Raw genomic sequence first — 25,987 nt, 5'->3', positions numbered from 1 at the left:
CTCACTCTGTAAGGCCTTGTCCACAGCACTCTGGTAGAGGAGGTGTTTATCTTTCCTGGAGGTTGAGAGCAGATTGACACCAGTATCGATGAAGGACAGAAAGACATAAAGGGCAGCCAGAAACTCCTGGATGCTCAGATGGACAAAGCAGAACACCTTGTCCTGTACAGCCCACACTCCTCTTTAAAGATCTGGGTGAACACTCCTGAGTACACTGAGGCTGCTCTGATATCGATGTCACACTCTGCCATATCTGCCTCGTAGAAGATCAGGTTGCCACTCTCCAGCTGGTTAAAAGCAAGTTTTCCCAGAGAAACAATGATCTCCCTGCTCTCTGAACTCCATTCTGGATCTGTTTCAGATCTCCCATGGTACTTCCTGTCCCCCTGTAGGGACTGAACCCTCAGGAAGTGGCTGTACATCTGAGTCACGGTCTTGGGCATCTCTTCTATCTGGGACTTTTTGAAGATGTCCTCCAGAACTGAAGCAGTGATCCAACAGAAAGACTGGGATGTGACACATGATGTGGAGGCTTCGTGATTTCTTGACGTGGGAGATGATTGTTCTGGCCAGCGGCTCCTCTCTGAATCTCTTCCTGAAGTACTCCTCCTTCTGTTGGTCGCTGAACCCCCTCACCTCTGTCACCATGTCAACACACTCAGCAGGGATCTGATTGGCTGCGGCGGGGCGAGTGGTTATCCAGATGCGAGCAGAGGGAAGCAGGTGGCCCCTGATGAGGTTGGTCAGCAGCACGTCCACAGAGGATGGCTCTTTGACATCAGTCCAGGTCTGGTTGTTCTGGAAGTCCAGAGGAAGTCGACATTCATCCAGACCATCCAAGATGAAGACAACTTGGAAATGTTCGAATCTGCAGATTCCTGCTTCTTTGGTGTCAATAAAGAGGTGATGAAGAAGTTCCACCAAGCTAAACTCTTTCCCTTTCAGTAAATTCAGATCTCTGAAAGTGAGGAGAAATGTGAAGTGTATGTCCTGGTTGGTTTTGCCTTCAGCCCAGTCCAGAGTGAACTTGTGTGTTAAGACGGTTTTAACCAATGCCGGCCACTCCAGTTGTCATCATTGTTCTTATTGGTTGATCGCGTCCAGGTAAGGGTTTAAAGATGTCTTCACATCTGATTGGTGTTTCTTCCTTGGCTGGTTTCCTGGAAGCGGTTTCAATCAGTCTGACCTCATGTTCCTTGTTGACCTCTCCACTGCCTCTCTCTGTGATGAAGATCTCTGTGTAGAAGTCGTTCAGATCTGTTCGCTGTCCTGCTTTAGCGATTCCCTCAAACACACACCTGAACTTCTTCTTCAAATTAGACTTGATTTTATGTTGGCAATCGACAGCAGCAGATCCTAAATGAGAAAACAACAGATGACATCAGTTAGTGGATGGTGATCAGTGGAACCAGGTCAATATTTCCTGTTAAATTATCAACTTCATGATATTTTGTGGGTTCATTACTTGTGGTCGGAAAAGCTGGTTGTGATGGACTGCATGTTAAAGATTCAAAATGTTAAGGCCTATTATTTCCACAGCAATCTGATTGGTCTAATGATAGTAATAATGATAGTGAATCAGTGTAAAGTGATTTGCTATGCTGATACAACAAGACAGGGTTTCATCACTTCCACTGAGTTGTTCTGCTGTTGGTCCGCAGTATGTTAATGTGGCTTCATAACTTGTGGTCTGAGAAGCTGGTCGTGACAAAGACTGCATGTTACAGATCCAAAATGTTCAGGACTTTTCGTTCTTACCCAGCGATATGATTGGTCTAATGATAATAACAATGATAATGAATTGGTGTAAAATGATATAACAAGATAGTGTTGCATCTCTTCCACAGAGTTATTCTGCTGTTGATCTGCAGTTTATGTTTAAAATTATTATTATTAATAATAATAATAATAATAATAATAACATTGAATAATATTTTATTTCAAGGCACCTTTCATGACACCCAAGGTCGCCTTACAATTCATAAATCAATCTAGGGTCAAAAACAGCAGGAGCTGCATCGCCAACAGCATGATCAACACAAGACCCAAGTAGGAGGGGTTAAGAACAGTAAGGAGACCCAGGTAGGAGGGGGTAAGAACAGTGAGGAGACCCAGGTAGGAGGGGGTAAGAACAGTGAGGAGACCCAGGTAGGAGGGGTTAAGAACAGTGAGGAGACCCAGGTAGGAGGGGGTAAGAACAGTGAGGAGACCCAGGTAGGAGGGGGTAAGAACAGTGAGGAGACCCAGGTAGGAGGGGGTAAGAACAGTGAGGAGACCCAGGTAGGAGGGGGTAAGAACAGTGAGGAGACCCAGGTAGGAGGTGGTAAGAACAGTGAGGAGACCCAGGTAGGAGGGGGTAAGAACAGTGAGGAGACCCAGGTAGGAGGGGGTAAGAACAGTGAGGAGACCCAGGTAGGAGGGGGTAAGAACAGTGAGACCCAGGTAGGAGGGGGTAAGAACAGTGAGGAGACCCAGGTAGGAGGGGGTAAGAACATCAGTGAGGAGACCCAGGTAGGAGGGGGTAAGAACAGTGAGGAGACCCAGGTAGGAGGGGGTAAGAACAGTGAGGAGACCCAGGTAGGAGGGGGTAAGAACAGCAGCACAACGGGGATATGAGGGGAACCCACGGTAGGGGGTCATTACAGCGAGAAGGCCAGTGGGAACACATGTGTTTTGAGGAGGGAGTTCAATGTTCAATGTTGTCAGGGTGTCTCTTTCAGTTCAGCTCAGAGCCCTAGCACCCACGGTGCTGAGAGCCCTAGCACCCACGGTGCTGAGAGCCCTAGCACCCACGGTGCTGAGAGCCCTAGCACCCACGGTGCTGAGAGCCCACAACAACCCTACATACTGGATTAAACCATTTAACCACAAAGAGGAAAGATTGTCTCCTTATTGAAGTTTGAAATGAATAAGTCTCACATTATGTAATTTAGTCTGAAGAGAGCAAATAATAATCTCCTACTGCTCTTCAAAATGTGTATTTCTTCTCTGTTTTCAAGATAAGAGTCTCTTACCGCCCCGCAGTGTGTCGGCCAGTTCCTCCTGGTTCATCTCCATCAGGCAGAGCTTTGTGATGTCCACCACTCCCTCTATGGCGCGCCTCCTCTGCTCCTCCTTCTTACCATCCACCTCCTCCTCCTCCACTCTCTGACCCTCTGAGCATTGTGGGTAATCTGAGAAGAGATCCCTCCAGAGCTTCTTCAGCTCCTTGTCTAGAAAAGCGTGTGCGTTCTCCTCAGCCCTCTGGAACAGAAAAAAATCATGGAGAACTTTACTCTGAACTAACTGAGGACATCAGAAGCATCTTTCCTGCATTCACGTCCTGCTAGACAAGAGATGCTTTCTAATGATCATGGAGAGCTGAAGTCCAACGTCTTGGTGGACATTTACACACCTTGATCAGCTCTGTTTGATGCTGCTGTAGAGACTGAGCACTGGTCACCTTTGACCTCTCTTGGTTTCTATGGGGAACACACACACACACACACACACACACACACACACACACACACACACACACACACACACACACACACACACACACACACACACACCACACACACACACACACACACACACAGAGAGAGAGAGCTTTTAATCACACTGCAGTTTTCACACTGACAGGTAAATTATTTTACAAGGCAGTTTTAAGCTGAGAGCATTTCACTTGTTTCAAGCTTTCGAGTCCTTAATTAGATATTATAACCTATGATATGTTTTTACTCTGAATAACCTAATGCTTTGAACTAGAACCGCAGAATTATAAATCTGCTTGATCAACACTATCGTACCAAACTTTGTCAAAGTCATAGTCTAATTTAAGCATGTTAACTTTTCCTTCTCTTACATTAAGGACAGACAATGACCAAATGCAGGTCACTGTTCTACTGTCAATCTTGACCACAGACAGCCGTCCTGCAGACCCTCTGAGACACTTTGATTGATTGACTGCTGACCTGGTGCCACCGGTCATGACGTAATAATGTTGATGTGAAGTTGTGATAGGCTACATGAGCTGAGTATTGTGTTTTATTTAGAAAATTGACCAGATGCTCTATGACTTTTACTTTTTCACTTCCTGCCCGGCTCGATCTGCTCTGTTGAAATTGACGCGGTTCAGCAACGGTTCGCGTCAAAAATAAAAGTGCTACGGAATGGTAGCACTGCGGCACGGCGCTACCTTTCACAGTGGTCCTGTGATCGGACGTTGTTATGTTCTGATTAATGAACGGCGGGCTGGATCAAGATGATCCGCGGGCCGCCAGTTGAACAGCCCTGATCTATTGGCTGAATCCTCACCTTTTCTTAGGAGGTTGGTGATTTCCATCTTTAAAGGTGAAAGGTTGATCCATAGACCGGTCACTCTTCATGGAGACACAGCTGGGTCCAGGGGAGTCTGCTCTCTGCTGCTGCTCTGGGCTTCAACACACACACACACACACACACACACACACACACACACACACACACACACACAGACACAGACACACACACACACACACACACACACACACACACACACACACACACACACACACACACACACACACACACCTCTTAATCACACTGCAGTTTTCACACTGACAAGATAATTCCTCTTACAAAGCAGTTTGAAGGTGAGATAATTTCTCTTGTTTCAAGCTTTCAAGTCATTTATTATCTTAATTAGATAGCATAAGTTTTTAATGATATGTTTTTACTCTGAATAACCTAATGCTTTGAACTAGAATCACAGAATTATAAATCTGTTTGATCAACACTATCGTATCAACTTTGTCAAAGTCATAGTCTAATTTAAGCATGTTAACTATTCCTTCTCTTAAGAACAGACAATGACCAAATGGAGGTCACTGTTCTACTGTCAGTCTTGACCACAGACAGCAGTCATGCAGACCAAACACAGTAGAGAACAAAGACAGAACCCTGTTCATCTCAGGGGAGCCTTAATGTTCAGGTCAGATGTATTGCTCTTCCTGAGTTTCTGGTCTGTCTGTTCACGTTGTGTTTTAAACGTGGTCGATACGATGACTGTGGATCTAGAGTGACGTCAGAGTCACATTACGATACGACTGATCAACCTGAGGTCTGCTGCTGCTCTGGGCTTCAACACACACGCATTTCTATATACATGTGCAGTTTTGAACTCATGTATCATAATTTATTGTATGATGTGTACCTTTAGGGTTACTATAAGACCTATCATTTAGCGTTCACCACAAATGACTCAGTAAAGCAGTGCCAACATTGAAATATTTTTAAACCATTCAGCGAACAAAAGGCAACAGGCTGATTATCGTTTAGGGTGCCACTCAACGCGAAACACGCCCACTCAAATGGTGTGAAATGCTGACATTCTACTGCTCATTCACATATAAGGTAATTAACATTTCCGCCTAAAATACAACCTAGTCTTTTTTCAGGATGTCCAATGTCAGGATATGTCGTTTACATACACGGCCCGTCGGGAGAGTAGCGGGCTAATAGCGGGCTGTACGTTTATTCTGCTGTTTGAATCGTCTGAATTTGAATAGTTTTCTATGTTAGCTAAACGCATTGTGAATCAACACTCACAGTATGAAGGGTACTAAGTGTGTTTTTATATCAACATTAAGCAGTAACATGTTGACATAAGAACACACTAAGTACCCTTCATACTGTGAGTGTTGATTCACAATGTGTTTAGCCAACATAGAAAACGATTCAAATTCATACGATTCAAACAGCAGAATAAACAGCCTCAGCCATGAATCAATCCAGCACCAAGTGGTCCTGTGATCGGACGTTGTTATGTTCTGATTAATGATCGGCGGGCCGGATCAAGATGATCCGCGGGCCGCCAGTTGAACAGCCCTGATGTATTGGCTGAATCCTCACCTTTTCTTAGGAGGTTGGTGATTTCCATCTTTAAAGTTCCAAGGTTGATCCATAGACCGGTCACTCTTCAAGGAGACACAGCTGGGTCCAGGGGAGTCTGCTCTCTGCTGCTGCTCTGGGCTTCAACACACACACACACACACACACACACACACACACACACACACACACACACACACACAGCTTTTACTCAGACTAATGATGGAGTCGTGATGTATCACTGCTGAGCTCTGAGATGGACAACAGTCACCGACAGAGAGATCCTCTTCTTACCTCTTAGCTTTGCTCCGGCGGCCATGTTCCCCAGACAAAGTGGTCTTAGAGATAGGACCCCCCTCCTCTCTCTCCTCATCCATAGTAGACTGGAGACCTGGATACGAACACAACTCATCCATCACTTCATTTGCCTTTTGAACTTTAGCCGTTTATTGAGAGGGAAGATCATTGTGTCTGCGTCACACTAAAGCATTATGGACGTCACAGACCATCAATATGAACCCCACAACATAACCACACTGCCCTCACTACAGTACAGATGTGTACAGCAGATGACGGATGAATAATTAAACACCTTGGAGACTGTAACTGTGCTTAAACTACAACACAAAAAAGATAAACGATAGACTTAAAAAAAAATGCATTACGGTACAATTAAAAGTAAACAACGTTACTTTCATTTGTGTCGAGTACAGTGTTATATTTTTATATGATAGGCTATATATTGAGATGGCAGTGTGCGAAATACCCGTCAATATTCGGGATGTCCTCATCCCCAGAATGTTGCACAACATCAATCTAAATGTTCTCAATATGCAGTAGTACATTTACATTTAGGGCATTTAGCAGACGCTTTTATCCAAAGCGACTTACAATAAGTACATTTGTCATAAGAAGTGCATCAATATATCGCTGTCGGTACAGAAAGGATGTTCATAGAACCAAGTGCAAGTACCACAATCGCTGGGTCAATCAATTCCCCGTGTTACAGCAATGATAGCAGCTACTGCAGTTGCTACACAGTTAAGTACTACAATACAATACAATACAATACAATACAATACAATACAATACAATACAATACAATACAATACAGTGTACAATGGTGGCCAGAAGGGGGAGGGTGGCTATGCAGAGTCGAGGTGGACTCTGAACAGGTGAGTCTTGAGTCTTTTTCGGAAGATAGTGAGTGACTCTGCGGTCCTGAGAGCGGCAGGGAGCTCGTTCCACCACTGAGGTCCCAAAACCGAGAAAAGTTGTGACTTTGCTGAACTGCCTTTGCTAGCTCTTAGCGATGGCGGTTCCAGACGTCCAGCTGAGGTAGTTGAGCGGAGGGATCGAGCTGGGGTGTGTGGCTTTAGCAATGCTTGGAGGTAGGCAGGGGCAGTTCCATCGACTGCCTTGTATGCCAGTACCATCGTCTTAAATTTGATGCGAGCTACTACAGGGAGCCAGTGGAGGTCCCGAAAGAGGGGGGTCACATGGGAAAACTTCGGTAGGTTGAACACGAGGCGCGCTGCCGCATTCTGGATGCGCTGCAAAAGTTTAATCGCAGAGGCAGGAAGTCCAGCCAGGAGTGAGTTGCAGTAGTCGAGGCGGGAGATGACCAGTGATTGGACTAGAAGCTGAGCTGCTTCCCTTGTGAGGAAGGGCCAGATCCTGCGGATGCTATAAAGTGCAAATCTGCAGGATCGGGCGACCGCAGTGATGTTTGCAGTGCAGCAAAACTGGTTGTCCAATACTACACCGAGGTTTCTGGCAGTTGGAGAGAGAGATACAACACACACACAACACACACACACACCATCTAGTAGTATAGTAGTATAGTATAGTAGTATAGGCCTAGGCCATAACATTACAATATTTCATGGATGCAAGCCAAGAAAATCAGTCAATATCTATAGCCTACATGACAACACCCACCCACACACACACACACACACACACACACACACACACACACACACACACACACACACACACACACACACACACACACACACACACACACACACACACACACACACTGCATTGGGTAAAGTTGTTGGGATGCACGTTATTTTATAACAGGGAGGGGCAAAGTTGTGCATTACAATGCAAACACGAGAAAAATGTGCCCTATTCTGGCGCACTCAGAAGAGCAATGAACTGAATAAATGCCAGGTACATAGCATATCGGAGACGTGCACACAATGGCCCTCATTTATCAAACGAACGTAGAAATTAGCGCAAATCTGAACGCATGATTCATCTTACGATAGGACCCACGTGAGATTCACGAAACTTTCGTATCACACCAATCCCAGCGTACGAAGGATCTTGGTGTTGATAAATACGGCGGCTGAGATCGATCGTAATTAACGTAACACGCCCATATAAATGCACGTCTTCAGAAGTCTCGCCCCTAACTTTTACGACATGGAGAAACGTCCAACGGTAAAAAAAGAGAGGAATTTTTCCGAGACCGAAATTGAGACGCTCGTGTCACTGGTGGATGCGAACCGTCTGGTTTTGTTTGGTAGCCTAAAAGCTGGCATTTAAGGCAAGCAAAATAATGCTATATGGAAGGAAATAAATGTTGCAGTGAATAGTGTTTCCAATGTTCATCGGGCTACGGAAGAGGTTTGTTAATCAAATTAATTAAATAATAAATAAAATGTAAAATTTCTGTTATCCAGCTTAAAACATTTCACATATATGCTATTGTTTGCATTGCGTTAAAGTTATTTTATTCCGAATAAGGTGAAGAAAAAATGGTCCGACATGAAGCTCAGCACCAAAAAACGTGTTGCGGCTGTGAAGCGGGCCAGTTGAAAAAGTGGCCATGGGGATCTCTGGGCATCGGGTCATCTGGCTGCAGGCCAGCGCAATATTATGCAGAACCCCACATGCTAAAATAATATTGCAGGTCTTTTCTGGACTGCAGAGCAACGTTCCCCCCGCTGACCCGATGGACATCCACCTGCCCTTGAGTAGGCCTATACATCGCTCCACTGTTGCCCTTGTGCGCGTGAGCGCTGTTGAAGTTGCGCTCCTGATCCGTGTTCGGATGAGCCAGAGGAGTTATTAGGTAGGCTACTCGTTCAGGGCATAGCCTTTGTCACCTAGATGAATCACATCAAACTTTTAGTGCGATGTCTTAAACGTTTTTCAAGAGAACTGCAGCGTAACTCACCGAGGAGATGACCATGTAGTGCGCCCTGATGTAGACGATGCCCAACGTTGCTATTTTGGAAAATAAAAGAATCGTGCGTGCCCCCAGGCCATCGGGCTACCATGTTCAGGATTGACATTCTGGCATCGCAAATAATCTGAACATTAACTGAATGGTAGCTTTTGCGGTTGATGTAGGCTACTCGTAATCATTAATAGATGGTGGCTTCATACGCACATGGGTACAATCAACCGCACCAATCACATTTGGAAACCTAGCAATAGCATAAAAATCCCGTTTGATTCCAGTTTGCTGATCGTTAGTGTATGGGAATTTAATATAACGTTCAGAGAGGGACAGTATAGCTGCCAAAACTGCTGGCATGGTTCGGCTAATACTTGGCTGGGAAATACCAGACCTGTCCCCGATCTCCCGCTGAAAGGTCCCGGTGGCCAAAAACCCCAAGGTAGAGCACACCTGCACTGGCACAGGTATTGCGTTTGATCGCCTAGTTTCTTGGCTTAACTGTGGCTCCAAAGCATTGCATAGCTCCATCAGGAGATGCCTTGGGAGACGAAAACGACTCAAGAGCCATTCATCGCTCTCCATAAAAAAATCGGCGCGGCCTCGAAAAACTCTCTCTCGTCTTAGACGTGCGTTGAGGTCCTCTAACAGAGCCAGATCTGCCATCGCTGCGACTCGACCACCTATTTGGCAAAGCACCTGTTTATATAGACAGCTGAATAAACATTTCACCTGTCACATTCTAATTATTTTCATAGCAATACTGTTTTTAATTAGGGCTGACTTGATTGTAATTGTTTGAACGGCTGGGCTAATTCCAATTTATTTAGTAATTAATACAGATGTGCAACATGGGCTACTTGTGCTGCACTATTCATCAGTGAAATACCCGTGTGTTGCGCCAAAAAAACTTGCGTACACGAGCTCAGACCTGACGTGAGATTTCATCGCAGCCTGCACTCACGTTCAAATTAATAAATGCCAAGCTCAACGTTGAAATGAGCGTACGTCCATTTTACGCACGTTTTCTGTCGTACGCTCGTTTGATAAATGAGGGCCAATCAGTGCAATTGCAAATGAGAGCCTGCAGTATGTCCGATCTTGTGACATTATTTAACCATCCATCTACAGCTCATACGATCAGACAGATACATCATTGAACACATACACAAAGCCCACAACAAACCAAACACAACCAAGCCAGGTCTCTCTCGCACGATCACACAATCACTCCAACTCCAAGGCTAGGCTGTTTCACTAAGACCAGAACCAACCACAACTAACCCTGCAGTAGCCTTACCTATGCACAACAATGCCAGGGTTTCCCCCAGCACTATCTTGTTAAGGCGGCCGCCTTAACAAGACTAGGGCCCCGCCTTGACTACCAATGTAAAAAAATAAAATAAAAAAATAAAAAGTTGGGAAAAAAAAAAAGCAAAAAAAAAAGTTCAATTACAGCAGGGCGCTGGAACTGTTCTTTGCACAGCCACGCAGAATTGCATGCACTGATGCCTCTTGTCAGCTGTGCCGCAAATAAGATCCAAAAAAGGAACTGTAAATAGTTGAATTTGCATACAAAAGTTAAGTGTATTGTCCATTATTTGTATTTAATTTGCACTTTTCTTTAATTTTATTTTCTAGTGTCTGCATGTTTGCACAACATTTGTACCTACTGTTGTTTATTTATATGGAAATAAACAGTCGTTTATTTCATTCATGTGTACTGGCATCTTTGAGCAAAATACCCCCAAAAATTTTCGGCCCGGCGCTTTGCGCCGCGCCAACAACACCACTGACTGCTTACCACCTTGACTGAGACATTTACTGGGGGAAACACTGAATGCACAACAATCAGTTATTTACATTGCGTCCATCTTCTGTTTGGCGCACATGGCTAATTTGAATATTTGCGCAGGTATAACGGTTGTGATTGGGTCTAAAGGACTGAAAGACAGGACAAACACATCGGTCCCTTTCAAAGGTATATTTGTGATTTGTACAGCAGGATCACAGGCAGTGTTGGGAACGTTACTTTAAAAAAGTAATTAGTTATAGTTACTCACTACTTGTTCCAAAAAGTAACTGAGTTAGTAACTGAATTACTCTATAATAAAAGTAACTAGTTACCAGGGAAAGTAACTATTTGCGTTACTTAAAAAAAGTTGCTATATGTGAAAGATTTGGATTTTTCTGAGCAGTTTTCACTTGGCCTTAATGTGTTAAATGGTTGAACTGCCCATTCAAGGCCCTGATATGCGTCCAACTGAGGCCCCGTCCACACTAACCCGGGTAAATCTACAAATGCATCAATATTCATCCGTTTAGTCCTTCCGTCCAAACTAAAACAGAGAATTCCGACACTGAAAACGATGCTTTTCGAAAACGATCGCTGAGGTGGATACATTTGAAAACGATGGGTTCGCGTTGCAGTGTGGACAGACGGAGGCTTTCAGAAACGATGACGTTCGATTGCCATGACACTGCCACAAGATTGCGCTATAGACCGAGAAGCTCATCAAAAGAATGGCAGGTGAAATGCAAATGAGAATCTCTCTGTACATTGTACTAATTTATCTCCAGAAACAACTCCATATTGAGTCAAACATATTCGTTGCTCCAACGCCGGAGGCGAGCGCTGTACTTAATGTTCTTAAGTGATGGTAAAAAAAAACGAAAGACGACAGACCGTAGCCTACTTGGAGCGGCGTTTCTGGACTGTGTTCTGTGTAAAAACACTGGCTCCGATTGGCTACCATGAAACATGACTCTGCCTTAGCCAATCATAATCGCTTATCTCGTTGTTAAGCCACCCGGTCTCCTCACTAGCAGTTTGTGTTTGGAGCCAGGGGTGCGTTCGGATTACGCAGTTTATTCAATCAATTCATAGTAACGCACTGCATTTTCCGTACAGTAACGGTAACGGCGTTGTAACGACGGAAATAGTAATTAGTTAGATTACCCCGTTACTAAAAAAATAACGGCGTTACGTAACGCCGTTATTTTAAACGGCGTTATTCCCAACACTGATCACAGGTCACGTCAACTAGTTCTGCTAGTATATACACATCACATATATGCAAATAATACAATGATAACATTACATTTGCATTTCGGAGCAGCATACCTGAAAGACAGGACAAACACATTGGTCTCTTTCAAAGGTATATTTGTGATTTGTATAGCAGGATCTGCACGAGTAAAACAAAACACTTGTATTGCTAGCGGACATCCAACATAGCTAACCAGTAACATGTGGTCAAACTAAAAATGTGCATAAACTCCCTACCAAGTGACAAACTATAAAAACAATAATAACATATCAATTATACAATCATCTAATATGTCGAGGTTCATAACATAAACATACATTCTCGATCTTAAAACGTATAAACCTTCAGGAGCTATTTAAAATGCGAACTTACCACATGTCACGTCAACTGGTTCTGACTAGCAACGGCCGCACACACAAGGCGGATGCAGATCTGCAATACCCAATCACACCAGCAGATGGCTCTAAAACACCAACAACTGCTCTATCATTTGCGAAACTCATGATAACTAATGAACAGTTTTCCATATCTGTTGCACAGGACAGTCTGGCTCCGCTTGGCAAAAAAAAATAGAACACATTTGTGAATAAATGTTTTGAACTCTGAATACTGGACATGGTGAGCTTAAAAACATTTAAGTGACCATAAGTGAGATGGCCTAAGACAGAATACAAATGAATTATTCTTTTCAGGATCAATTCAGATGTTAAACTGTTCTTTACTGCTTAGAAATATTTTTTTATGAAGCTTGTTTATATGCTATTTCGCATGATGATAAATTAACATTTAATTGCTGTGAGTTGTGAAGATTATACAAATAAATACTAAATCCGCTGAATCAGAATACTCATATCCCATGATGATAAATAACATTTCATTGCTGTGAGTTGTCAAGATTCTACAAATGAATATTAAATCAGCTGAATCAGAATACAGAAATCTTTAGAAATGGATTGTAACTGCCCTCACTGAAGTACTGAACAATAAGTACAACTTGGAGGTACTTGTATTTCACTTGAGTATTTAATTAAACCGAGTTATCTCGAAATTACATTTGTGTCTAATAAAGTGTTAGATTTATATATGTTAGGCTATATATTGAGATGGCAGTGTGCAAAATACCCGGGGGTGTCCTCATCCCCAGATTGTTGCGTGATACCGATCTAAATATCCTCAATATGCAGTAAGCCTAGGCCATAACATTACAATATTTCATGGATGCAATCCAAGACAATCAGTCTATATCTATAGCCTACATGACAACACACACACACACTTCAATTCTTGCCGTTGGCTTATTTTTGTAATTTCCTTTATATCAGAGAAATTAGGCTTAACAATTTACTTTTTATGTAATAAATATGTCTTGAGACTGTTGAGAATGTTGAGACTGCTGTCCCGAAAGACATTTATTTTTCATCCAGTTCCTAGTTCATTCAAAGTCAGCTGTATTTTTTTGTTTTCTTTTTTTACTGACTTACTGAATGTCAATGTACTCTATACTCTAATAAACTCTAATACACTCATTCAAAACCCAAGTCATTTGGTTATTTGCAGTGTTGGGCAGTAACGCATTACAAAAGTAATGCATTACTGTAATGCATAGAGCTGGGACGACTAGTCGAAAAAAATCGTCGCCATGAATAATATGCGTCGACACGTCGCCCCCCCCCCCCCCCCCTCCCCCCCGCACTTATTTTTGTTGAAGCCCCGCTCTAAACAGCCTACTAGAAGAACCCTCACTCCTGTCCAGTGGTAGCGGTAAATATGCACCAGAACGCTAGTCGCCAATCGTTTGAAACGGCTCACTCATTGTTTAATAAAAACCATACTATTTCATTCATCCAAGCGTAATGATTTATATTCTTTAATATATTTGAGTATGGCTTAGTCTTAAAACTATCATGTTTGTGTGGTCAGCTCCTGCCTCATGAGAAGAAGTTGCCTGGAAATGGTCTGTTTTCACTGCTTTCTCATCGCTCTCTCTCTGCCACACCTCCCCTCCCCCAGCCAGTACATCTGCATTTGAATAGATAAGTAAGGCCACGAAGCCGATTTGAAGCCATCTGCCCGAGGCCGTTGTCACACCTAACCGTGCTCAACTGGCCCCTATTGTTCTCTGGCCTGTATTCACACTAGGCAGTCGCAACTGTGGCCTGGCCACGGTAGGCTCTTGTACATGTGGCATTACGGGAAAAACAAGCTAGCCGACGACGCCACCACCCTAGGAATTGCACCCAGGGATATACTAATCGATTAAATCAAAACAATTATCTAGCACACACGTTCGTTGACTGACGGCACCAGAGACGAGGTTCCAAAAATAAGCTGTTTTTATTAACTAAAACATGTGAGTTCCACATGTAACAAACATGATAAAGGAAATCAATTGGTATGTAGGGGATAGACAGGATGGTTAGGGCTGAGGCTTACCAGCAGGGGGCAAGATACCTGTGCCCTATACCACGAAGCTCGCTGAACATACCCAGGCTTTCTTGGGAAAACCTGGCTCGACAGAGCCGCAACTCGCAATCAGAGTTAAATGGTACCACGAAGCTCACTTTAGATTCAATTAGTTGAACCAGGTTTTCCGCTTTAGGTTCAGTGCGCGTTCACGTGAAAGGGGCGTTTTTTGCGTCATTTTTCTCACCTTTACAATAGATAAAGCAGTCTATATGCGTATAAGTGAAAAGATTCTGCATATTGTCTGTAAAATAACTATCCCAAATGAAGAATTGTTCGCCATTAATCCAAATAGCATGATGGTGATTTAAAAATGCATAAGCAACGTCCATCCTGCCTTATTCTATCATTTAGGGAATTCACTTTAAATACACCCTATTTAAGAAATGTCTCATACTTATTACACGGCTCTTCTCAATGCTGTAGACTACATTCGTATTCGGTTGCTAAGCAGCGTCAACGGCTTTGGCGAATTATTTCTCTGCTGATCAACGCTACGAATGATAACAAATACATTGGAAAAAGACACACTGTGTGAAGTTATTTTTTCGATTTGGCAAGTAGCCATTACTAATAATACCAATACTCTTTGGCTGGGATGAGGCATCAGGCAATCAAGTCATTTTAGCCTGAATACTATGAAGGTATTATTGTAGCAAAAGTCTTTAGCACCTGTAACTGCAGAATTTGAATGCGTACACTAAAGTCACAGTAAATTTGAAGTCGTATATATTTATTTTGCATGTGTACTCTAAAGTCACAAATGTGTAACAGTACATTTGTAGTCTTAAAAAATAAATAATATATTTTTTATACCATTGTAAACACAAAATAGGGTCTACGAGTACGCAAATCTGTGTTACAGGTGCACAAATCCTTTTGCTACAATTATTGCAGCGCAGTTGGTGCAAAACACATTTGCACACCCGTGTTTCATAATCTGAGAACATGCCCGAAAAGATGTGCATTCGTAAACCCAAATTTGAACTAATGCATCAGAAGTTGCACATCTGTGAAAAACGTCCTCACAAATAAAATGATAAAGAACGCTATGTTAATTCAGCATTTTAATGAGCGAGCAGAAATCCATTTTACAACTGCTCGAATCTGCTCCTGCAAGTCTCTGCTGTGGGTTTTTTTGCAGGTTGTTTTGCACCACGTCTAGGTGGTGAATGTGTAGCAAAAGTATTCGTATCCGTAGATGCCAGAGCGTCCGTGGGCGGGACAAAATAGTCCCTCTGCGGCGCGGAATACGTTTCTTTCTGGAGAAGTGAAGAGGGCGTCCTACTGAACGGAGGTGGGTATCCTACATTATGTTAAATAAAATGACTTAGTTCAAGTGAATTCCCCCCAAAGTATTTCATTAACATGCCGCAAATGTCCTTCAATGCATTTTAATGGTCGCCATAACATAAGTTCAGAAATGTTAATGCAATTCTTTGGGGAGAATTCACTTGAACTAAGTCATTTCATTTAACATAATGTAGGATACCCACCTCCGTTTAGTAGGGCGCCCTCTTCACTTCTCCAGAAAGAAACGTATCCCGCGCTGAGTAGCCTATGCTGTGATCTTTATAGCGATTTTCATTGGATTAGGAAATTATGAGCGGGACTATTTTGTCCCGCTCACGGACGCTCTGTCATCTACAGATACAAATACTTTTGCTACACATTTACCACCTAGACGTGGTGCAAAACAACCTGCAAAAAACCCCACAGCTGAGACTTGCAGGAGCAGACATTTGTGACTTTAGAGTAGGCCTACACATGCAAAATAAATATATACGACTTCAAATTTAGTGTGACTTTAGTGTACGCATTCAGATTCTGCAGTTACAGGTGCTAAAGACTTTTGCTACAATAATACCTTCATACAAAAAAGGCGTGCATAAGATGGCATATTAGGCAGTCTCGCTGCTCGAGAGGCAAGCAGTGCGTGAGCCTGCTGCTCTGCGATCACAGGCGCAAAACGGTGGTCACTAGATAGACCACAGTTCTGCGAGAGTGTTGTTTGTCATCTGGAAATAAATATATTATTTCATCAACATAATGTATTGTGTTTTTATAATATTATCAGTAGGCCTAAGTAAAATATTGATGGGAAAAATTCGGGACGATTCGGGACGGTTCAAAATGTTTTTCGGGACGTTCCCGGGACGGTGGTGAAAAAAAGTTAATTTTAACCCCTGGTGGTATGACATCACAACAAGATCTGTGATGCAGACCCTCAGAGAACAATCTCCAGTAAGAGTAGACGTTTAAACACCTTCACAAAGCAAGATGGCCGTCTTCCTGTCTGAATAATGTTATCATAATAATGCACTACAAATATAACAGCTGTATATTTTCTGTCCTAAGTACCTTTAAAGTCAACCAAGGAGACACAATAAGAAAAAGTCAATATTAACGTCAACCTGACACTTGACTCCAGGCCAGATGGTTCAGGGTTCGATCCCCAATGCCCACAGTCTAACACGTATTTTCTACAGAGCAGGAATCTTAAAAATGATCACCCTACTGATAAGATTCAAAGTTATTCATATTTATGATCTATCACAAATAAGAGTGGACTACAGTATCTTAGTCTTCTTCCTACTGTGATAAAGTGAGCCACACCAAACTATCTGACTCATAACAAGGAAATGGTGAACCAACCAGTTGGACCAGTTCCCCTCCCAGTTCTTCCTCCTCCCAGACTAACCTCTCATAGGCGGCTGATCCATGACCTCATTCAGTCATGAATAGTAATCACTGTTTAAAATATGAAGAATGGACAGAGAGCTCTGTACACTGAGTACAGAAAACTCAGAGTAGACAGAGTACTCAGAGTGCACAAAGTACTCAGGGTTCACACACACACACACACACACACACACACACACACACACACACACACACACACACACACACACACACACACACACACACACACACACACACACACACACACACACACACACACACACACACACACACACACACACACACACACACACACATTCACACCGTTTTGAAACCCTTGAAAAGGTGCACTGCAGCACCACCTGCTGGTGAGAGGATGTCAGTGGGATTGGCTGAGCTGAAGAACACGAGCCAGTCGTCACCAGTGACTTCTGTGTTGAGGCGGTCGCGGCAGGGTTAATTCACCTTGAAGGTCATGTCCCTCTCATACGAGTGATGCTCTCAGATATAGAGTAGGCCTTCACTACTGCAGAATGATGCAGGCCCACAGAGAACAAGACCCAGTACAAGATGACGTTTAAACACCTTCACTAACCAAGATGGCCGTCTTCCTGTCGAAATAATGTAATCATCATGCCCCACTACAAATATAACCACTGTCCATTCTATCCTCAGTACCTTTAGAGAAACCACAGGACTTGAGATTAAGAACCAATACTGAATCAGACGAAACAGTCATTGTTAACCTCAACCTGATTGACTCAAGGCTGAAGGTTCAGGGTTCGGTCCCCAAAGCCCACAGTCTAACACGTAGCATTCTACAGAGCAGGAATCTTCAAAATTATTCAATAGTAATTTTGACAAATAGCAATGCATCCATACATTGACTAACGTTTTTAACCATGTGGTTTTACAGGAAACTGACATCAACCTATGGATAGGACTCAAAGTTATTCATATTTATTATCTATCATGGATCAGAGTGGACTACAGTACCTTAGTCGTCTTCCTGCTGTGATGAAGTGAGCCACACCAAAATGTCTGACTCATATCAAAGAAATTATGAACCAACCAGTTGGACCAGTTCCCCTTCCAGTTCATGCTCCTCCCAGACATGAACTAACATGCTAAGGCGGCTGATCCAAGAATAATAAGACTGATAAAGTCATGAATAGAAGCACATCACGTAGAAAAGGCCTCCTCTGCTCTGTGTCTGCTGAACTCCTCCATGTACAATCCTCCTCCATCCTTTAAAGACATCACCACCTTGTTCATACGAACACTAGATCTGCATCAGTGTGAACGTATGAATCAGTATAATCTATACAATAGATGGATGATTTCCCTTTTCAGAAGAGCTGTGTACTGAGTAGAGTGTACAAGATACTCAGAGTGCCGAATTCTCAGTGTAGAGTATACAGAGTACTCAGTAAGGGTTACTGGCCAGTGATTATATAACAGCAGGTTGATTTTCTTTATTTGTTTCTCTTGAATGAGTCTCAATGGAATCTTCTTGGGTTGGATTCTTCTTGTGTTTTTTCCTTCCTTGTGTTACACCCTTAACTGGCAGGTATTCAGATAAGGGCCAAGACATACACGCACGCGCACACACACACACACACACACACACACACACACACACACACACACACACACACACACACACACACACACACACACACACACACACACACACACACACACACACACACACACACACACACACACACACACACACACACGTTATTCTATCTGGATGAGATATCCTCATGATTGTGTCAGGGTCACCTGCTACTGTTTGTGCAGAAATAGTTTTTTAATGTAGGTAAGGGTGAGTAGGTTTTTAGCTGGATGTCTGTCAAGTGTACGTTTTTTAATTAAAATTAGGAAACCAATATTGTGACATTGTCCTTATTCAGAAGCAGAAACTTACAGAAATATAATCTATGGATTATAATGTCATCAACATGGATCTTTCAAACATTTCTACATGACTGCAAATGTAAAAATTATTGCATTAAAGGTTATAAATGGTTTTGGAGAAAACAGACAGTGAACAGTATAGTCTATGTAGTGTCATAATTTACAATGGTTAAGTTTCTATAATAGCAGGGTTATTTTCTTCCTTCACTTCTCTTCCGTGATTATCTGGTTTGGTTGGATTCTTGCTGCACCCTTTACAGGCAGGTATTCAACAACACACACCTTTAGGCCCCGTTTACACGAGGACGCTTGCGGGTGAAAACGACGAAATATTTTATCGGAAGTGCCTTTCGTTTAGACGGGGACGGCGTTTTTGGGGCATGAAAACGCATAAATCTGAAACCACCCTCCAGAGTGGAAAAGTTGAAAACGCTCCGCCGTAGCGTTTCCGTCTAAACGGCCAAGACGCAAAACACTGCTCAGATCTGCTCACGTCGCGTACGCGTTTACGTCACATACATGTGCCAGTACAAGGAAATAAACAAACATGTCAGATTATTTCCAAGCGTCGGACCTTCAAGCTGCTCTGGCAGCTCTAACTAGCATACAGGAGTATTTCCACGAAATGTATAGGATATGTACAGATAGTATTACTGAACAGAGAAGGATCTTTTTGGTTTTTGCGGCACGGATAAGAGAAGGAAGATTCTACGCATGTGCTCAGACATGGCGGTGTTGTGTGATAGTCTATCACAGCACCGCCTGGCATGCATACCCAATCGAATTCCACACACTTTTGCGTCACCGTATGCACGCAGATTTCCTCCCGAAAACGCTCGTCTAAACGCAGAATAAAAAGTGAAGACGCAACGCCACTTTTGCGTCTTCTGTTCAGACCGTCATCGTGTAAACGTAGCCTTAGTCTCATCAAACCAGCACAGTTTACAACCATTGTAACGTGATGTCACTCAGTATTCAGAGGGTTTAGGGTTTCAGAATCTTTATTCTTTATTTTTTACTTTATTTTCTATTCTAACTTATAACAATTATGGTCCTAAGTTTGGGTAATAACGGTACAATAACATACAAACAATAACACAACAAACAATAAACCATAACACACAATGATCCAATGGATGGAAGATAGCCTGCGTTCCTCCAGAGAGGTCCGCAAGGAGCAGTCCCCTGAAGGGGAGACCAACCCGCGCCGCCCCAAGAGCCGACACACTGTCTACTGCAAGGACTTCTTATGCCGTGGCACAGGTGACAGAAAGGCTGGGATCAGCTCTGCTCCACACATGATGTAGGATGGAAAAATCGATCAACCCTCCATCTGCTATTCCTTGCATTGTCGAGCCGCTCTACTTGTTCCTAGCGTTAGCCAACGTTGACCTTTGTGCCTGGGGTATCCGGGGCACGAGGGAGCAGAGATCCCCTCATGCATTCTTCTCCTTGATGAGAATACAGGAAACTCTGTCCTTTAAGCAAACATTATTTGATTTGATCCTTGACAACTGTCGTGTGAGGTGTGACTTCTCAGGTGGCCCCCCCCCACACACACACACACAGACACACACACCCACACCAGGTGGTACCCTAGCCATGCTCACATGTGTACCACTTCCATCTCATGTCAAACCCACATGCCACAGAGCCATCCAAGGCAGGACTCTCGTGCCAGGTCACGTCCTCATGCCAATAGCATCCCACCAGCCACGCCCAGCTCTCCTCCAGGACACCCAGAACAGAACACAACCTTCACGGCCTCCAGAGAGGTCAATGATGAACAACTTCCTTCCGTGGCGCCCCATAACCCTGTCATACATAGCTAAACAAGCAAATGAAAATGAAATACCTACCAACGCAACTGAAATGTTAATATTAGACAATTAACAATATTATGAAAATTACGTAGGTCTCCCATAATCATTCAGGTAATCAATACGTCCGTGCCTGTTACAGCTATTTCAATGATGTGTGTGTTATATATCCGTGTTCAACGCCATTCATGTTAAGTAAAAGGACAAATCTCAGACTTTGGAAGTTAATGGAGTTAATTCGGAATTTAATTTAATTCGGAAGTTAATGGATACGCGCACTTCAAAATAGGTCCATAGCAAGGAGCCGTTTGTTTCAGTACGACTCCTTTCAGCTGCCCACCCAACATAAACTGCTAATAAAACGCTTGAGGAGGCGTTTTGAAAAGAAAAAACTTACATTTTTTTAGAACAGGGTAGAAATATAATTATGAGCCTTTGATTGATATCCAGACATTTTTTGCGGAGACACAATCCTGTTCCCCACTTGTATTGGAGTGGACGGCGATATCTACTTCTGGGCCACATGAAATGACGGACCCCCGTCCACAGCCACCTTAAACAGCTGCAATACCAGGCTTGGCCTCTGAGCACTGGTGGATTGCGGAAGTATGCGCCTATCCTGGGGGCCTGTTCGATCCATGGACATAATAAAGGATGGACCACGGACTGGAAAATGGCCGCCCATTCATTCCTATGCAAACTGCTCAGTGGCGCATGGTAACATACAGGAGCGACTTGCTTCCGCGTTATGTGGCCAGGACACGTGACCTAGTCCGTGACGTACCGGATGCAGAGATCTTCTTCTTCTTCTAGTTTAGTGGCGGATCATAGTTTTTCCCCATATACCGCGACCTACTGGACTACTACACAGGAGTTTGTGACAAGGACGTTGACAAGGACAAGGACGTTGGCAAATCATACTTTAAATCATACAAAGAAATTCAAAGAAAAAACCAAACTAACGAAACAAAATAAACAAAATAAAACAAACTAACAAAAGAAATGAATAAATAAAAAATATATAGACTTAAGGTTAAATTCTTCTAATTAGGTTAGTATCTTTTCTCTAATTTATCAGCAATTTCATTGCCATATATTCCATGGTGGGCTAGAATCCAACAGAACTGAATAACTAAACCAAGGCTTATAATATTTAAAAGAAGATGCTTTACCTCTATCACCAAATCTTCACGTATTGAATTATTTGTTATAAAACTTAGTATCTACAACCCATCTAAGAGCGGTTATTATTGATAGCTGATAACCAAGGTACACACTGTAATACTATAATCAAGAGGACATACAGGCAGTTCAAATAAAAAAGAGATAGAACTTTATTGATCTGGAAAACTTCATAGATATGTAAGATTGCTCCATATAATACCATATTAACATAGTAATGTAGGCCTAAAAAATTCAGTTCAATGTTATTGCTTAAGAAACAGATTCCTTCCAACTAACTATTTTACGAAGAATGCAATCAATAATTTATATAAAAGTAAATGTTTACATATCGACCAGCAACGAAGTTGGAGTAGCCTACCCAAATATTGAATTGTAATACACCAACATTGTCAACTGTCATACATAGCTAACCATAACCCTGTCATACATAGCTAAACAAGCAAATGAAAATGAAATACCTACCAACGCAACTGAAATGTTAATATTAGACAATTAACAATATTATGAAAATTACGTAGGTCTCCCATAATCATTCAGGTAATCAACACGTCCGTGCCTGTTACAGCTATTTCAATGATGTGTGTTATATATCCGTGTTCAACGCCATTCATGTTAAGTAAAAGGACAAATCTCAGACTTTGGAAGTTAATGGAGTTAATGGAAGTTAATTCGGAATTTAATTTAATTCGGAAGTTAATGGAGCCGTGCACTTCAAAATAGGTCCATAGCAAGGAGCCGTTTGTTTCAGTACGGCTCCTTTCAGCTGCCCACCCAACATCAACTGCTAATAAAACGCTTGAGGAGGCGTTTTGAAAAGAAAAAACTTAAATTTTTTTAGAACAGGGTAGAAAGATAATTATGAGCCTTTGATTGATACCCAGACATTTTTTGCGGAGACACAATCCTGTTCCCCACTTGTATTGGAGTGGACGGCGATATCTACTTCTGGGCCACACGAAATGACGGACCCCCGTCCACTCCCAGCTAAAACAGCTGCAATACCAGGCTTGGCCTCTGAGCACTGGTGGATTGCGGAAGTATATGCCTGTCCTGGGGGCCTGGTTCGATCCACACTTCACGATTAGCCCGTTTTGAGTACGGCATCCGGGTCCTTGAAGTATACTTATTTTCGCCCGATCTGAATTGGAACGTACTGCGTACTCAAATGTTGGCTAGTAAGTACGGATAGTACGGGTATTGGAACACGGCGGGGCGGGACTCTGCCCAAGTTTTCCCGCTTCTTCTCAGTTTGGGGCCGAATCAACTGAACAATAGAATCTCGGATCTCCATTTTTGTGCCATTCAAGTGCATGTGGTAATGCATATTATGCTCTGAAATGTATTATATTCTAAACTTGTTTGGTTATTATTATATAATTTAATGGCTAACATAACTAAGCATAAGTGGACGACGTAAGTGATTTATGGTCAGAATCCCTCCAATCATCGTGTTGACTAGTCAGCGCCAATTCACTAACCAACGTTAAGTAACTCTTATTAACTTAGCAAAGGGATGTTAGCCGTCGATATTTACCCCGGATGTTCTAATTATGTTTCATTGTTAGACGATTGATCTGGACTCAAGCTGTAGGCCTACCAGTCAGATGAGTAACTCGGTGGAGGAGGTGAGACACCATATCAATACTTTAAACATCTGTTCATGCAACATTGGTGAGTTAATCACCATTAAATACGATCAGATAAGACCAATGTGTTCATGAAAGGGCCCCTCATGGAGAGAATGGCAATTTAGGAGAACGATATTACTTTATTTATGCAAAATATGCTGGATTTACAACAGTTAATTGGCTGCTCTGTAGCACCTGTTGACATTGATATATTCAGTATTACCTAGAATGTGTTACGGTTGTAGTTAAGGTTGTTTATCTACAAAGTGGTAAGGTTGTAGATGAACAGTATTGGACATTATGTTGTCTGTTTGTGGTGAAGGAGGACTTTGCGGATATCAGGGCCTACTTTTCCACAACAAAATGGAACCGCCTCTGTATGGCAGAGAAAAAAAGATTCATGCAGATCAAGGAAAACCATTTGGTTCTGGCGTCTCTTGGTAAACCACTCATACTTAAATACTATTTTACTGAGTACCGTATTTTCCGGACTATACGTCGCTCCCGAGTATTAGTCGCATCAGTCAAAAAATGCTCCATGACGAGGAAAAAAACATATATACGTCGCATCGGTGTATAAGTCGCATTTATTTTTAAACATTTAAACAAGAACGTTTAGTCTGGAGAGACTGAATAAAATTGCAATAGCAATATAGGTGTGTCGGTCCCACTCGTAGTTCTGAGAGTATACCGAATTCAGTGACACCGGGATTCCACCGGACGCGTATGCGCCGCGGTCCTAAACCTGAGCGCACGATCGGGAGGTGGAAGTTTCGCTTTAGATGCCTTCACGAGTCCAGCGGAGGGCTCCAGTTTTCGCCGGCCAAGTCATGCGCTGTGATATGTGTGACAGCTATGTTGCACAACATTGCAGCTAAGGCTGGGGTAGCTTTGGTTGAACCGGAGGACATTGAGGACGATGACGACGAGAATATAATTTATTCGGTGGTGCAGTAGGCTTGCAGCGTTCAGTTGTAGGCCTAATGAATGACGGTGCCATCTTGCGGCCGAAGATTATGTACGCACAATTTTGGCATATAAGTCGCTTCGAAATATAAGTCGCAGGGCAAGCCAAACTACAAAAAAACCGCGACTTATAGTCCGGAAAATACGGTACATTGCTATACATACAGACACAGGTTGTGCTGCTGTACACATCACTGCTTCTTTCGTTTGTGTGTGTGTGTGTGTGTGTGTGTGTGTGTGTGTGTGTGTGTGTGTGTGTGTGTGTGTGTGTGTGTGTGTGTGTGTGTGTGTGTGTGTGTGTGTGTGTGTGTGTGTGTGTGTGTGTGTGTGTGTCAGGCCTGTCCTTTGTGGCTCCAGCCTTCATGAGGAGAGAGAAGCCCGGCCAGGTGAGAGTCTGCTCACCTGAAGAGACAGACTCTGAGGAGGAGCAGCTCTGGACCTCTGGATTGACCGGTACAAAGACATTTCTGGAAGGGGTAATGTGCAGTAGGGGTGTAACCGGGTACCCGTGTACACGTGTAACCGGTTAGTAAATCATAACCGTTTAGGAAAAATCTGTGAACGAAAACCGAAAAAAATAAATAATAATAATTGTACCAAAAATAACACATAGGCTACTATTTATTTAGCGATTAATAAAGCTACAAATGTTCCACTTGGACAACATTAAGGAGCTAATAAATGCACGCGATAAAACACCGGGCATAGGCTACGTCATGTAACGTGGCCACTGAGTCACATGTGTAACGTAACAGCCAATCAGCGTTCAACCGTCAAACTCAGTGCAGTGCAGTCCGGGGTGAACTGCAGCTTGGAGGAGAAAGTGATTGTTGCCGTTTGCGACTCCCGGAGCTCTATATATAATAGTATATAATATAATATTTGTATATATAATATCCCAGCCAAAAGCTCAGTGCGCCTCCGGATGGCCGTAGCGCGGGGAGCTCTCATAGGGATTGGGCTTCTCGGGGTTTGTTTACCGGCGTTGCTATGTTTCCGTCTTGTGTGTTCCAACGGTTTATTAGGTCGGCCTATCTAATAAATCTCTGTCTATTCAATGCTTCATTCACTGCCTCTTCCGTGGTAATTACAATATTATGAATATACTCCATCGGGTCCTCCGACGTCTCTCCCACTTCCACAAAAGGTAAAGACATGCAATGGTGGTTATTTTGTTGTGGCACGACAAATTCGAAATTAGGCCTACCTAATAAACCGTTT

General features: G+C 42.9%; 1 protein-coding gene and 1 long non-coding RNA gene across 6 annotated transcripts; one reads left to right on the top strand and one right to left on the bottom strand.

Annotated features, from left to right (window-relative positions):
- Positions 1 to 6: 6 nt before the first annotated feature.
- Positions 7 to 18,565, bottom strand: LOC130385389 (NACHT, LRR and PYD domains-containing protein 12-like). 4 transcript variants are annotated; one of them, XM_056593884.1, is made up of 7 exons: positions 18,241 to 18,565; positions 6,148 to 6,244; positions 5,875 to 5,994; positions 4,300 to 4,419; positions 3,395 to 3,461; positions 3,015 to 3,243; positions 7 to 1,356 (listed from the first exon to the last, which is right to left on the bottom strand). In XM_056593884.1, exons 2-7 carry the CDS (start codon positions 6,228 to 6,230, stop codon positions 1,046 to 1,048), a joined length of 930 nt encoding a protein of 309 aa, XP_056449859.1. In that variant the 5' UTR covers positions 6,231 to 6,244; positions 18,241 to 18,565; the 3' UTR covers positions 7 to 1,045. The 4 variants fall into 4 exon arrangements, with proteins under 4 accessions (XP_056449859.1, XP_056449861.1, XP_056449858.1 ...); XM_056593886.1 differs by lacking the exon at positions 18,241 to 18,565 and having other exon boundaries at positions 4,300 to 4,414; positions 6,148 to 7,744; XM_056593883.1 differs by lacking the exon at positions 18,241 to 18,565 and having other exon boundaries at positions 6,148 to 7,742.
- A 4,516-nt stretch (positions 18,566 to 23,081) lies between these two features.
- Positions 23,082 to 25,227, top strand: LOC130385398 (uncharacterized). 2 transcript variants are annotated; one of them, XR_008896004.1, is made up of 4 exons: positions 23,082 to 23,487; positions 23,738 to 23,843; positions 24,123 to 24,240; positions 25,103 to 25,227. It is a non-coding gene; the product is annotated as an uncharacterized LOC130385398 (long non-coding RNA). The 2 variants fall into 2 exon arrangements; XR_008896005.1 differs by lacking the exon at positions 23,738 to 23,843 and having other exon boundaries at positions 23,089 to 23,487.
- Positions 25,228 to 25,987: the final 760 nt, after the last annotated feature.

The sequence above is a fragment of the Gadus chalcogrammus genome, chromosome 7 (genome assembly GCF_026213295.1).
Source record: "Gadus chalcogrammus isolate NIFS_2021 chromosome 7, NIFS_Gcha_1.0, whole genome shotgun sequence".
Classification (NCBI taxonomy): Eukaryota; Metazoa; Chordata; class Actinopteri; order Gadiformes; family Gadidae; genus Gadus; species Gadus chalcogrammus.
The sequence above is the reverse complement of the archived record's forward strand: the minus strand, read 5'-3'. Positions and strand labels throughout refer to the sequence as shown.